At 45.4% G+C, this 14,077-nt stretch overlaps 2 protein-coding genes across 3 annotated transcripts in view; one reads left to right on the top strand and one right to left on the bottom strand.

Annotated features, from left to right (window-relative positions):
- Positions 1–14,077, bottom strand: part of LOC125767322 (uncharacterized) — a 90,505-nt gene that overhangs the window by 3,488 nt on the left and 72,940 nt on the right. For both annotated transcript variants that reach the window (XM_049433799.1, XM_049433806.1), the window contains exons 3-12: positions 13,286–13,521; positions 12,259–12,474; positions 3,783–3,952; positions 3,013–3,692; positions 2,764–2,948; positions 2,473–2,676; positions 1,990–2,105; positions 1,761–1,899; positions 1,185–1,675; positions 55–1,085 (exon numbers count right to left, since the gene is read on the bottom strand). In XM_049433799.1, the coding sequence (XP_049289756.1) occupies positions 55–1,085; positions 1,185–1,675; positions 1,761–1,899; positions 1,990–2,105; positions 2,473–2,676; positions 2,764–2,948; positions 3,013–3,692; positions 3,783–3,952; positions 12,259–12,474; positions 13,286–13,521 (3,468 nt within the window). The remainder of the gene's footprint in view (positions 1–54; positions 1,086–1,184; positions 1,676–1,760; positions 1,900–1,989; positions 2,106–2,472; positions 2,677–2,763; positions 2,949–3,012; positions 3,693–3,782; positions 3,953–12,258; positions 12,475–13,285; positions 13,522–14,077) is intronic.
- On the top strand, positions 4,129–6,135 carry LOC125767407 (GDP-D-glucose phosphorylase 1). The gene is made up of 3 exons (XM_049433958.1): positions 4,129–4,354; positions 4,423–4,800; positions 4,876–6,135. Exons 1-3 carry the CDS (start codon positions 4,169–4,171, stop codon positions 5,305–5,307), a joined length of 996 nt encoding a protein of 331 aa, XP_049289915.1. The 5' UTR covers positions 4,129–4,168; the 3' UTR covers positions 5,308–6,135.

The raw sequence follows: 14,077 nt of genomic DNA, 5'->3' as shown, positions 1-14,077 counted from the left end.
AATTGTGTTGCATTGGAACAAAAACGTATTCCATTCCGTTCCCATCGCACTCACGTATGACACACGCTTTCGGGGAGAGTAACGTTTCGGCACTTCCGCCAACGGATTGTTCGTCGATCTTTTCCATAAAGTAAACCGAACCCATACTGCTCTTGACCGATAGCACCTCATCAACACTGCTTTCGATCAGCTGATGTGATGGTGGCGGTTGATGTGCGTTGCTGTGCGTTCCCTCAACCGTTTCGCCTTCGTCCTCGTGCAGCAGAAAGCCGCTACTGCTGCGGCTAATGTTTGCCACGTTTTGGAAGGAGACCGCACCGGTTAAGCCGTGCATTGCACCAGTACCACCCGCGGCAGCAGCAAGATTATCGAACGATTTGTTCAAAAACTGGGCCGAAAACACCTTCGTGCCCATCTTTACCTTGTTGCGGTTCATACTGTGTGTGGTTTTCGGTGAATCCTCCGGTGATAGTAGCTGCTGTTGTTGCTGTTCGTATCCGTACGATGAACTACTGCCCGATTGGTGCGACCGAAGTGTGGTGCCCGATTGTGTCAGGTCGCTAGCACCGGGAGAAGAAACAGTTGTGTGAATGCCACCACCATCCACTGTCTCTAGTTCATCGCCGAGAAATGGGTTTTCATTCTCCTTGTTCTGGTTCTGCTGGTTGGTAATCTCCACCGTGAGATTCAGTGCGGACGTACCGGCACTACCCTGCTCGACGGTTGATTTCGAGCGCTTGAGCAGAAAGCGCTGACGTAGTCGGGCCAACCGGTTATCGTTGAGCATCGATTTTTTCAGATTGCGTACCCGCAATCCGGTCGTCTTGAATGGTTTGTCAATCTTTTCGATATTTTTCGCATCGAACCCGGCCGGATCCGGTGATGGACGGTTAGCGTCTATCAGTTCGCTTACGGTTCGCTTCTTGCGACCATCCTCATCCGTTGCTGTGGCGATGCCACCGTTTGACTGCTGCTCGATCGGGATGTTCAGCTCGCTGGCAAGCGTTTTTATCGAGATGAACGAGTTGCGTAACTTCATGTAAAATTTGTGATGTTCTGACGCTAGGTTGAAGGCAAAATAGCTCCTACAAACACCATCGAAAGTGAAAAATGTGAAAGAAAGAAGAATGTTAGGTGGAATTGTGGTGATAGAATACAAAAAAACACGAGATTTTACGACGTACTTTCTACCATCCATACGCAGCTTGTACTTCACCAGATTTTTGTCACTCTTCGAACCGAGCGTTTCGCTGCGCCGGACCACGACACAGAATGCATGCTTCGAGAAGCAAATGTTTTCGATCTCGAGCCAATCGAAAAATGCGTACAGATGGCGCATGAAGCTGTTCTTGCCGTTACGGCACTCCTGCTGCTCCTGGCTGGCACGTGGCTGATAACGCACGTTACGCTCGAAGATGGCAACACCCGCGAGCGAAATGGCGACGTACACGTCGAGCGTCATACCTTCGCCGGTTGCCCAGGACGCACTGTACAGATGAAGCCCGTACTCCTTCAGCTCCTGCACGTACCGGATGAAGTTGTGTTCCGCTTCGCGCTGGTGTAGACCACGCTTGTGAAAGTGAGCATTGCGCAGATAGCGTGCCAGTTCGCGTTTCTTTCGGTACACCTCCTCCGGAAGGTAGTGCGAGATGGTGAAATATTCCGAGTACTTCATCTACAAACAGTTGATAGACGAGAAACATGGAAGCAGTTATTAGATAATCGCTTTTCTTTTGTCACTGTTAAAACATGATTCTTACGTGCTCTTTGAAGCTGCCAATCTCGGACTGTAACGCTAACCCACCGAGCGCGATCAGATCATCCTCGGCGCACAGTATTTGCCGCTCGAGGATGCTTTTACGCAGCTGTAGATACAGTAGATGCCGCGACTCGACACAGCTGTAAACGGAAATATTCGGTCGATAAGTAACGGGGGAAAAATTAGATTCTGATGTTCACTGCAAACAACAGTAAAATTTCTTCACTTACCTTACACCACGTAACGTGGGCAGGAAAAATTTAATTCGCACGTACAACATAAACACAACGTTTTCCACCATTGGTGTGGACTTTTTGGACGTGTTGATCCATATTTGTGGCGCCACCTGCAATAAAACCAAATTAGTATTAGTGAGAAGGAGAGAATGCTCGTAGTTAAACCTCTTTTAACGAGTTTAAACCTTGTTATCGTCCATATAATGTCCATATAAAGTCGTTGCACGAAAGGATCTTTTCGATACAATTTATATGAAAAACAAAATAGTCTGTTCCACACATAAATCGTTTATCAACCTGATAAAATTAAGTTATATTGTAATAAAAATATTCTCTGCTCTCGCTCTGTCTTTGTTCACGCGAAACGACATGTACGTAAAGCGTACGGAGACATATTCGTCAAAAAATGTGATTTTGCTTGTTAAACTAGGATGCTCGTTAATGAAGGGATTTGATACCGTTTGCTTTGCCTGTTACCTTATAGATCTTAAGATCAAGCGGCAGAAAGACGAAATCGCCACCGATAAGGGCGCACAGTCCGAGGAAGAAGTTTTCGCCCAATCCTTCCAGCCGTAGAATCGCTTCAAAGATGTGGCGGGCGAGTGTGGTCGTTGGATTGCACGTGACGTTCACTTTGGTACCGTTTAGCAGTAGAATCGTTACAATTCTGCGATGCTGTGTCTATAAGTAAGGTATCAAAAAGGGTGCAAAAACAAGTGTTTGGTTACTTTTTCGTTTCGACAAAACAAAGCACACGAGGAACCGTACCTTTGCGTCGGTGAGATCAATAGACTTTGGTGCTGAGTGGGAATTTACAATGAACTCCGGTCCCTTGTGGGTTGTTGCCGGTTCGATACCATCGTTTGTGTGGGTAAGTTCCGGCTGCTTTCGACTATTGCACTGAGCGGTCTGCGTGGCGATCGAAACCGTCGTCGTCAGCGGTATACCGAGATCTGGACAATAGAAAGAAAGAGTTTTTTATTGCTGTACCGGGGGTTTTTGTTGCTCACTACTCACTGGGCATAGAGGTGGCATTGAAGCTGCTCTGGTCGAGTGGAGCGGATGCATCACATCCACCACTGGCAAGACTCGCCAGATGATTGATCGACTTGGACGGGATCAATCGGCCCGGGCCGGTCAGATAGGATGATTGCTGGTGGTGCACTGCATGCTGTTGACGTTCTGCTGCCGCTTCCGCCATCTTTACCTCCACCATCGTTACGTCGATGGTGTTCCGGCGGTAGTCGGCTCTTCTTCGGGCCGCCAGCAGTTCCGCATTGTGTCGCCGCCGTACCGTAACGCCCTGGGGCTGCTGTTCCGGTTGCTGTCCGGTGCTGTCAGTCGGCCGCGGCACACTCTTGGTGTAGGAGATGGTGTGGTAGTTGGGATACGGTTCGGGAACCAGCGTACCGGGTTGCTGCTGATGCCTGTCGTAGGGTGGTCTCGGCAACGAGCAGAACCTCTGCTCGGCCGGATTGTTAACCGTTGGTGGCCGTTTTACCTTTAGCAGTGTTGCTGCCGTGGTTTGGCCGTACTCGCGGTAATCTTCACTGGAGCAGACGACTGGGCCATAGCTTTGCTGCTGTTGCTGTTGACCAGCTGCGTTTAGCTGCATCCGGACACCTGGCGGTTCCTTTTTCCGGTGCACCTCCAGCAACTCACCATGGTCAGACGAACGACCCGAATCGGTGTCGCTTCTGTGGAGGTGAAATGAGATTTTTAAACGATTCTTCTATAGTAAAAGAAGGAAAAAAGAAAATGATTTCATTGTAAAGCTTTCAACGTACTTCTGCTCTTCGAACGACTCGATCGAACGCTTGATTTTCAGCTCCGGAGGTTGTCCGATGGGCGATGGGCGATTTGGTTCCGCTGATGAGACAACCTCACGGAACAGGTCGATCAGCATGTGGGAAAACGGCTTGTACAGATGATGGTTCTTGCAGTAGTCCGATATGATCTGAAACGAGCATTGTGTTAAAAAATAATCAATACTTCAAAGCTTCTATTGGAAAAATGATGATGTCGAAGAAAATTCAACAACGTATAGCAACCTTGTGTAGTATCAAATTAACCTATTCTCAGTAATACAGTAACTCAGTATCTCAGTAATTCTCTAACGTTCTTTGCATACAGGGTTACTCGAAAGCTGTGTGTTTAAACTGTGACTCATAGCATGTTGAAGACGTGTCCTACATACACACTGTCCAGCTCACTGGAAGATGCATGTGCTGATCCCCAATTACAGCGTCTGTTAGAAACAACCTGGTCCGAAAGACATGATGCCGGTGTCGGCTTTCGCTACCATCTTAACATCGAACGTGAGCGAGTGGCTGACGGAAAGTTTGGTTTTCTCATTTTGGTAAGCTGTTAAACGCTTTTTGGTCCTTCTTCAATCCACGAACCTAAATAATTCTTTGCCACTGCCAGCTTAACCGGGAACGACTGACAGAACGTCGGCAGCCGCATGCATTTCTGCTGGATGCACCCTTCGACGCATCCCGGTTCAACTTTAACCGTGTAGATCCAGCCGAGATACAGCTGGAACTGTTCTGTCCATTCCCGACAACGGTACTGATCAACAACAGTCCGGTGACGGTGTACCATTCGCTGGTGGTACCGAACCGACAGGGTTCCCATTCGCAGCTACTCACACCGGAAGGGATACGTGTGGCGTTCGAGCTATTGCTACGCCTGCCGGACCGCCGCTACCGGATCGGTTACAACAGTCCCGGTGCACAGGCCTCCGTCAATCATCTCCATCTACATCTGCTTCGCATCGATACGGATCTCTACGTGCAGCGTACGGTATATAAGACCACCGAACGATAAACGCAATAGAGCATCAATTCCTAAACTAATTTCCCCATTCTTCATCCTCAGGAGCTGATAGCGGTACGTGGTATGCCGCTGCTGTATCGCTTACCGGACCATGTTCCCGCCCAAGGTTATTGTTTCGTACTGCGTGATCCAGCCCGTGACCTTGAGCGTGTTTGTAGCGGATTGCAGAAGCTGATCGATACACTGCTGGACCGTAAGATGGCACATAACCTTTTCTGGACCTGGGACCATCTGCAGCACGGTGTAGAAATACGTGCGTTTGTGTTTCCCCGGTCGAAGCAGTGCGTTAATAAGGTCGCCTGTTCGTTCAATGCCGCGTTTCTCGAACTGTGCGGGTTCGTGTCCGTCGGCGAGGTAAACGATTTCGAACAGCTGACGGAGGCTACGATTGTGCAGGCACTGCGGGAAGCACAGGGCGATGTGTACGGTGCATTAGGTGACCTATTTCCGATAGTTACTGCTGATGATTCTTAACCGAATTGTCCTGTTGTTTAGGAACTACTTAGTGACAGGTATATGCACGTATATAAGAAAAACAGATTGTGATGGCACTAGTGATGGGAACTCCGACTCCGACGTATAAACACCGGATTCAACACCAAGATAAATTCGGAGCTTATTCTGGAGTTTACTCCGAATTACTCTGGAGTTGATACCGGATTACTTCGAAGCTGACTCTGGAGTTGAACTCTGGAGTTAACTCTGGAGAGTTAATTCCGGAGTAATCTCCGATTTTAAATTCGGATTCAACTCCGGGAAAAATCCGGAGCTTATTCTGGAGTAATCCGGAGTTGATATCGAATTACTCCGAAGTTGTCGCCGGAGCTGAATCCTGAGTTAACTACGGAGTAATCTCCGATTTTAACTTCGGATTCAACTTAGGTCACTGGGCGGGCGCACTCCCCCCACCCCCCATTCCCGTTACAGCACCCCCTCCCCGTCGTTAATAATGCCAGAGTCACTCTGGAGTTACTTCGGAGTTAACTCCGGAATGATCCAACTCCGGGTGAAATTGAGTATTTCTCCATCATTAGAAGGCACTTGGGAAGAAAATTCCTAGAATAAGACTACGGTACCTGTGTAACAGGTGTAAGAAAAGAAGGCAAAAATTGTAACAGCCTGTCACCAGCACACGCGTTCTGATACTAAATTGAGTTCCTGCTATTTTTACTAGAACTGAAGCTAGAAGATTAAGGTTCGAACTGAAGGTACTCCTAAATAAAACTTACTCATCCTAGAAATGGAAGGATAGGGTAAGAATTTTACTCACCACCAACAATAAAGTAGGAGTAACAAACTAGACACATTCCAACTGTTCAAAAAGGCGTATCAAACCAAAATAACATCCAAACCGAGCGGCAGACTTGTTCAAAATGCCTCAAGACAAATATGTTTCTTTTTCGTTTTCTTGTTTTTTTGTCTTTGTGTGTCGCCCAAAGAAAGAAGAAAAAAAAACAATCGAAAAAATGGACAGATGACGCCCTCCTGTGTGTATGTTTGGGGAGCAATATCTTATTCATGCGTCTTTTCACTCACGCTCGGCCCACCCACTTCAAAAGTCTTCATTCATCTCGTTTGCACCATCGAAGAACTGTTGCGCCAACGAGGATTAGATTAAAGGATGATCGTTTTACGATTAGCTGCGGGAAATTGGAAAGGAAAACCGAACCCACACCAAAGGACCCCACACTCTGTCTCCTTCAGGAGCTCTCTTTCTCCCACCCGGGTAGACAGTCAACCAAGCAAGCTTTGAAAGTTGTGGAAAGGTTTTTGTATTTCTCTTTTTTTGTTGAATGGGTTGTGATTTGCATTTTCCGATCATTAATCAAGAACAAGATGAGCCATAACCCTTTTCCATTCCACCCTCTATCCTCCGCCCCCCCTCCTGCTCCCACATTCTTAAGGATAGCGTTGTGGCTTCGTATTTGTTGGGGGAAAGTAAAGTGATACACAAAGAACGGACCCGTTCGGTTCGGACCGTAAGGTAATAGCTGTCAAATTTTCTGTGAAAATGTGACAGCCAACACAGTTTGTGTTTTCCTCCATTTTTCTTAGTACAGGGAAAGAAAAAAAAGCTTCCTCTTGCCGCGAGAAGGTGAGGGTTGATTGGTCTTTTGCGGATGGTTAGAAGATTACGCAGCAACATGTTGAACTCTCCACTCCATCACACACATCTGCCATTCCGCACATCCTTCCCTTGCCCTGGGTTATGTGACAACAGGCAAACCGTATTACTTTTTCAGTAACAATCAACATGAATTACTTCATGGTGACCATTTTGTTTTCCTAACTTTCTTTCACTTCTTCACACCGTTCTCCTTTCTTCGTCCTTGTTTGTTATTTTTCTAATTCACAAAAGGCACAAAAGTAAGATAAATGGAAATTCCACTTCAACTTCAGCACTGTAAGTTTAAGAAGGGGTTGTTCAATTTCTCCCATTTTAGTCCTTCGAGTTGTGCTGTGCGGTTTTGGGTGGCGCTACATCATCAACAGGCCATCAATTTCCACAGAACACATACACACACACAAAAGGCCGCGTGTTACCACCATTTGTATTCGTTCGAAGAGCGCGCGTATTTGTCACGGCACTGTCAGCTGATGGAGCAGGCCGTGCGCCAAAGGTTCGCAAATGGTTTCGCCATCCATTTGATGGGAAAAATGGTTGTGTGTGGGAAGGAAAATTAAACGTTTTTAATGTGATGCCGCGGGATCAGCACCAGTCGCGCGGGGGGAAAGGGTCAAAGAAAACGCCCAGCACGTGAGTGGCAGCCCGATTACGGGGACAAAACGCTTCTTTTTTTTTTGTTTCGCTTCCTTGCCATCTTGTATCTCTCGTTATTGTTCAGGTCGTTATTCTTCCATTTTAGTGAACCCGTGGTCGAAAATCGAGCAAAAAAAAAAGGAAAGCAATAAGTTGTTGAATGGTGTTTCCCGAGCGGGACTGAGAACTTGACTCATAATTTTAGTCAGTTTTGGATTGTGTGGCAATGGAAGAAAAAAACTGCACGATGTCGTTGGGATATAGCTTTTCCATGTTTGGTTGTCCATCAGGATGTATTAAGGGAGCAGGAGGACGGGTAGTAAGGTCACTCTCTTTAATGCTGATTGGTCCTTACTTGGGTGCTCTGTCCCAAAAAGGTAAGGCGGCCAGAAATCGTTCACATGAAAAATGGATTCATCGACGGACCGGCAACACATCTCATTTGAAGTAGAAACATATTGGCGGGCAACCACACCGGTACCGGGTTATAGAGAACGATGTTCGTGGAAAAAAACCGACCTCTTTCACATTTCCCTTTAACGGCATGAAATGAAGAGAGAAAAAAATGACGAAAACTTCTTCCAAAATGGAGGGGAAAAACGATTGGGGGGGGGGGGGGGGGGGTCCTAGAAGGGGGAAAACTACTCTTCTTACCATGCGGGTTCAGGAATGTGTGTGCTAAAATTGCCGTTCCCACAAAGGATTAACGGGCGATACTTGCCGGCCATGATTGCAAAACACGTCCCGATGTTCAAGCAACTCCATTCTCTCCCTTTCCTTCCTTCCTGTTCATGCACCAGCTTGCAAGAGGTACCATTTTTCGTGCACAGAACACTTCCTATTCAATTGGAAGTTATTTATTATATTTGAAACTAACCTCGAACCACCATACTTCGGCCGGTTTCGTACAATTCTAACATCCACCCGTTCCTCACACCACTACAGGGAAAACTATTTCTTTCCCTTCTGTACGCTATATCCTTCTCTCTCTATCTCTCTCTCTCTTTTTTTAGCGTTCAAATGCTTCGACAGCCTCTTCCAGAAGTGTCCGGAAATATCGAGCTGGTAACTGCTGGAAAAGCGATCCTATATTCACATACACACACACACACCCATATATATACATGCATACACACTGGGTAACGCTATTTGACATTCGAAGCAAACGTTCCGAGGCATGGTCCTATGAGGCGCAAACTTAGGAAGCCATGGGAAACAATAAATCAGTTTCAGTGGTGCTGTGTTACGAGTGTGAGAGGAATGTAAAGAAAGGATGGGGATGGAGGCGAGATGGCGAATGGGGTGGGAAGGGGGGGGGAGGGGGAAGTGACCAAAGCGAGAACCTTGCCTCGCTCGGGCTTAGCCCGATAAACCACAGACCCCCACACCTCAACGGAGAGAGAGGGGGTGTTCGGTTGGGAGGGAAGGAAAAAGGTGGAAAAACAACAGCCAGGCTCAAAGTGAAAAGTGAAACCTTATGAAGTGGAAAATGATTTTCCGATACGTGGGTGTTTATGTGTGTGTGTGTGCATGCCAGTATGAACGACAGACGAGGTTTTCCCGTAGAAGAAGAAAATGCCCGCCTTGTTTTCTGTTTTTCTGGCCAGTGGCCAATCGATGTGGCTTTTTTTCTTTTTTTTCCGATGGAAAAAAGACTTTAGAAAACGGGGCAGGGAGAAGAGGGTTTGTAAAGTATGAATCAATTTTCCAACATACACACACACACACACACATGGGATTGGGTAACTGGATCGAACGCATTCGATGGAGGCCAATTCACCAATTTTTCCCGCTTTCTTTTGTTTTCATGCGAGCCCTATTGTTTAGTGCTTAAAATGGTTTTCCCCCTGCCCACAACGATAACGTGGTGGTGGTGGTGCATTTTCCAAACGAATATCTTATCAATGGCGACTACAATGGCACAGCCCGAAAGTACCGTGCTGGTGCGCTTTATATCATCATCATCATGCCAAATGCATTTTCCCAGTCATATTTTGGGTGCCGGAGAACGAAAGAAAACAAAAATTCAACGGAAAACGCATAATTTTTCCCAAAAAAGTTTTGCTACATTCAAACAGGATTAAGTGTGAACGAGTGTTGGGTTCGTATTGTTTTGTTGGGATAGATAGATAGAAAGAGAGAGAAAAAAGAGAGAGAAAGAGATAGAGAGAGAGAGAGAGAAAGAGGAGATCTAGCGGGAAATAAATCTGTCACTAAATTTTCCCAACCCGTGTGACAAGTGTTGCATGTTATGGAGTCATGCATGTGTTTTCCGGGGAAGGGAAAAAAGTAATATTTAGCGTTCCGTTGCGATCGTTTCCGTACGTTTTAAAATTGTAACCTTGTGTGCTGCGTACATAGGCGATACCGTCGGCCATGATAGCTTTTCATTGTTTTTTGCTATGAAAAAGCCTCCCCTGTTGTGTATGTTAGAAGGGTAAAATAAAAAAAAAAACACACACACAGAGTAACATCAAACGAGCTAAAATCAATTCAGCGTATATTTTACAACTCTCTTTGTCATGTTATTGTTTTTCCTTTTTTTCTCTAACCGGTGTCATTTTATTAAGTTTGCTATGGGTTTTATATTTTCCATTCGGTATGAGTTGACATTTTCAAGCGAATTTCTAATTTATACACGGGAAAAATGCCACTTTGCATTGTATGCATGCACGTCCCCTTCCTGTGTTTTTTTTCAAATAAAAAAAAGGAAGTAGAGCAAATCGAACTCTCGAACAATCGAAATGAAAATGGGAGACACATTTGATTGGAACCATCATCCTGAACGGAAAAGTCTCACCCCCCACTCCTTTCTTGTTTCCCCTTTTTCCCGCTTTTCCTCCATCCTTTGATGGATTTGACATGCAGAAATTTCTATCGCGCCTTTGACTTCATTTTGTGTGTGTGTGTGTGTGTGTGTGTGTGTGTGTGTGTGGGCCGACAACCAAAAACCGAAAACGAGTGCGAAACTAAATTAAAGTTTTTAATTAACGGCCGCGGACCGCATTGAAATGCGTCCATTTGATTCATCAGTGCCCAGGCACAAAATGACCTCCATTTTGGGGGGGTGTGGGGAGGAGGGGGAGGGCGGATTTTTTGCTTATTGTTTCCAACGCGCATTTGTATGTGTTCCTTTTCTCGCTCGTTCCTTTTTCGCTCATCTCGTACAATTGGTTTCCCTTACAATTTTGAATAAGGGCAGCGCGAAAGGGCGAGAAACGGAGGTAGTGAATGAAATGTTCAATGTGGTACAAGGCTAATTTCGAAAATGTATACACCGGCCTGCGAGTCCTTCCCTACGGTCAAAGAAACGGAACGGTTTAATATTGCTGATGCTGAAAAGTGCATTGACCGCGGGGACGCGGGGGTAAGACATGATGAGGGGGTGGGGATCAGGGTAGAAGGAGAATGTTTTTGCTTTTCCGTAATTGCTGTGAATTTTGTTGTTATTATTATGCTGATTACGAAAAATTTCACAATCGAACGTTAGCTGCAGTAACATGTGAGCAAGGTGGTACTGTAAATGAATATTTTCTTTTAGATCTCCTTTTTTGAAAGGACGGCCTGTTGAATGTATGACGAAAAAGAAAAAAAAACAAGAGAGAGAAAATGAGCGAAAACAGCTCATTTCCCACCATGTACTAATGACGAATTTTTAATGAAATTTAACGAACACAAAATTAGCCACTCTGTAATTGTGATCAGCTTCTACGTGGGTGCATGGTGCCCACGCTAGGCTACATGGCGTGTCAGGAAGGCATTTTAAATAGCAAAAAAAAAAAAACAGAAGCTCAATATTTGCTCCTTTTGCTCCTAAAAGAATTAATTAGTAAACCAGTTGTGCATAACTGAGTGGGCAACATGTTTAACTTTTAGCCCGTTTTCTTGAGCACGGTCCAAAAATATAGACACTAGGTACATCTTCAGTTCGGGACTAGCTATTCGGCCGGATATGGATGTTTTGCACTCTGCTAACATTCCGCCATTTATCAAAACACCAAAAGATTGCTCCACTGCCATCTTTCGCCCACGTCTTCTATATGATAGTGATAGAAGGAACTCTTTAACGTTTTCCCCCCCTTCTCCAAAATGTTGACTATCCAAACGAACGAGTTCCGGCACATCCTGGTATCGGTAAAAACACACAACAATTTTACCATTTCGACAGCATTCTTCACTCAAACACATTGGAATGTGTTGAGATGTTTGGCAAGCTGCAGCTGCAGCGTTTGCAGCTTTGGTGCATTTGAACGTACAGGCGAGGGAAGAATGTCTCACCACGGATATGTTTAGCTTCGTGTTAAGCTGTGCGCGATAGTGCTTCGTAGTGTAAGGTGGCATATTTCCGTGTAGTGTACGAAGTTATTAGCAGACTCGGAGTATGCGGAATGTTGCTTATTAGTTTGCGTATTCCCCGATACCCGGTAGAGACGGTACAGCGGAACACATTCTATCCGTTGGTCTAATGTATCGCTCCCCCGGATGGGTAAACATAATCGAACAATAAGGGTAGATCAAGCTCAAGCCTGGAAGTGGAATACTTCCTGCAGGAAATTAGTCAAGCGTCGTCTCCATTTTGCAGGGTTTCTCAACATGTTGAATTCTTTTTTTGTAATGGAAGCTGGAGAAATATGTAACGTTCACCGCTCATTGGCAGCACTTACATCGAGCAGAAACATCAAGCTGGCACGTTGGTATAGGTTCGCTTCGCACATCGCCAACACGACGTGATCGAGCGGTGTGAGCGTATCCTCGGTCTGCAGATGAAGGGCTCCATCGTATTCCTGCTGCTGTTGCTGTCGGTGCTGATGCTGCTGATGGTTGACGGCAAACGATGACACAGTGCGCTGCAGTGTCACACCGAGCGAGTAAATCCACATCTACAAAGAGAGAGAGAGAGACAGTAACAGAAAAGAGAATAAGCGTCATGATTGAAAGACAGCTTCCGATAAAAATTTCAAACTTGCAGTGCGCAGTGACTCGATTAAGGAAAAGTGATTGGTTTATTGGCAGGACAGCACGGACAATACCGTTGCTGTCACTTTTTTTTGACAAGTCTTATGTCAAATCGTGTCGAATTAGTGTTCGGACCGGACGATCATACACAACAACAACAAAAAAAGTGTAAAAAACAGAAAAACAGAAAATCGGACAAAATTTTAATCGAATGTCCATTACTATTGCTGGCTTTAACCGAAAGCGTTTCGAAGCCGATGCTCCTGCTGGATGATGGATGACGGACATGATTGGACAGCTTTCCTACCACTGCGACTCTTGTCACCTTGAACGGTACGCTTGCAAATGGAAAACAAGCGACAAGCAGCATAAAAAAGGCAAAACAAAAAAAAAACGAATTGAATTGAAATGCAATTATTGTTATTGTATTGGATGAGAGCGAGATTTTACCGCTGAAAACAATCACCCTAACAGCGCGCATTGCGGGTTGTTTTCCTCCTCTTCATTCGCCTTGTTCTTCCCTTGTTCTCTGCTACGCCGTTGCGCTACGTTTAAATGGATTGCTGAACTGTTCTTCAAAATGCATCGCATCAAAATGGCGAATAAAAAAAAATTGCTCTCAACCTCATGCTTTTCCCTGCAACAGGTTAGTGTTGCGTTCATTTCCATGCTTCTCCACCCCGCCCCCCCCCCCCCTCCCCCATTTTTCCGCATCCTCGTAACCACGTTACTTACCTTTTCGACATCGGATTCACTGAACTGGATGGTTTTGCCGAGTGAATTGATGTACTCGGGCGATAGGAAAGGTTCCTCGGTAGCGTCCGGTGCCTCTTGTCCCGCTGACGTTTCGTGCGTTTGGTGCTGCTGCCCACCTGTCGCTGGCACGATACTAAAGACGACGCGGCCTCGTGAGCTGACCTGCAGACTGGCGGGTGTTATCAACGGTCGAACTTTGCTGATTGATGGTGTTTCTGTGGGATGTGGTAGGGAAGAAAAACGGAAAGCAAAGGTAAGTAAACGAACAATTTTAGTTACTGGTGTACGTAAAACACAGCGCTCTATCAACAATGCTGCCGACAGTGCACGGAGAAGGACGTACGGAGGATGTCCTTGGGCGCTTAATGATAATTAATAGAATTGAGTAAGATATATTCGCTTCCGTATGGTATTCAGACACGTGTGAGTGTGTTTTTGTATTTCTAAATGTCTTTTTTGTTTTTATTTGATGCTGCTGTTGTATTCTACTAAAAATACAATGAGTTAGAACAGTGAAAATATATCTTAATCCCCATTTTCATATTGTGCCATATGAAACTTCAACAAACCTGCCAGGAAATTTAATTTAAGCACACTAAAAATAAACGACTTTATACAAGCGGGGAACCTCAATTACATCGAATAAAAAAAAACATGGCGTCATTTAATATTTCTTCGTACTTGTTGCTTTCTACTATTTTCCCAGAATTGTTTAATTCGCAAACAGAGTAGAATGTCTAAATTTTTCCGGACAGTCACTGTGCGTCACTT

This window comes from Anopheles funestus, chromosome X, assembly GCF_943734845.2.
Source record: "Anopheles funestus chromosome X, idAnoFuneDA-416_04, whole genome shotgun sequence".
Lineage (NCBI taxonomy): Eukaryota > Metazoa > Arthropoda > Insecta > Diptera > Culicidae > Anopheles > Anopheles funestus.
This window is presented reverse-complemented; position numbering and strand designations above follow the sequence as displayed.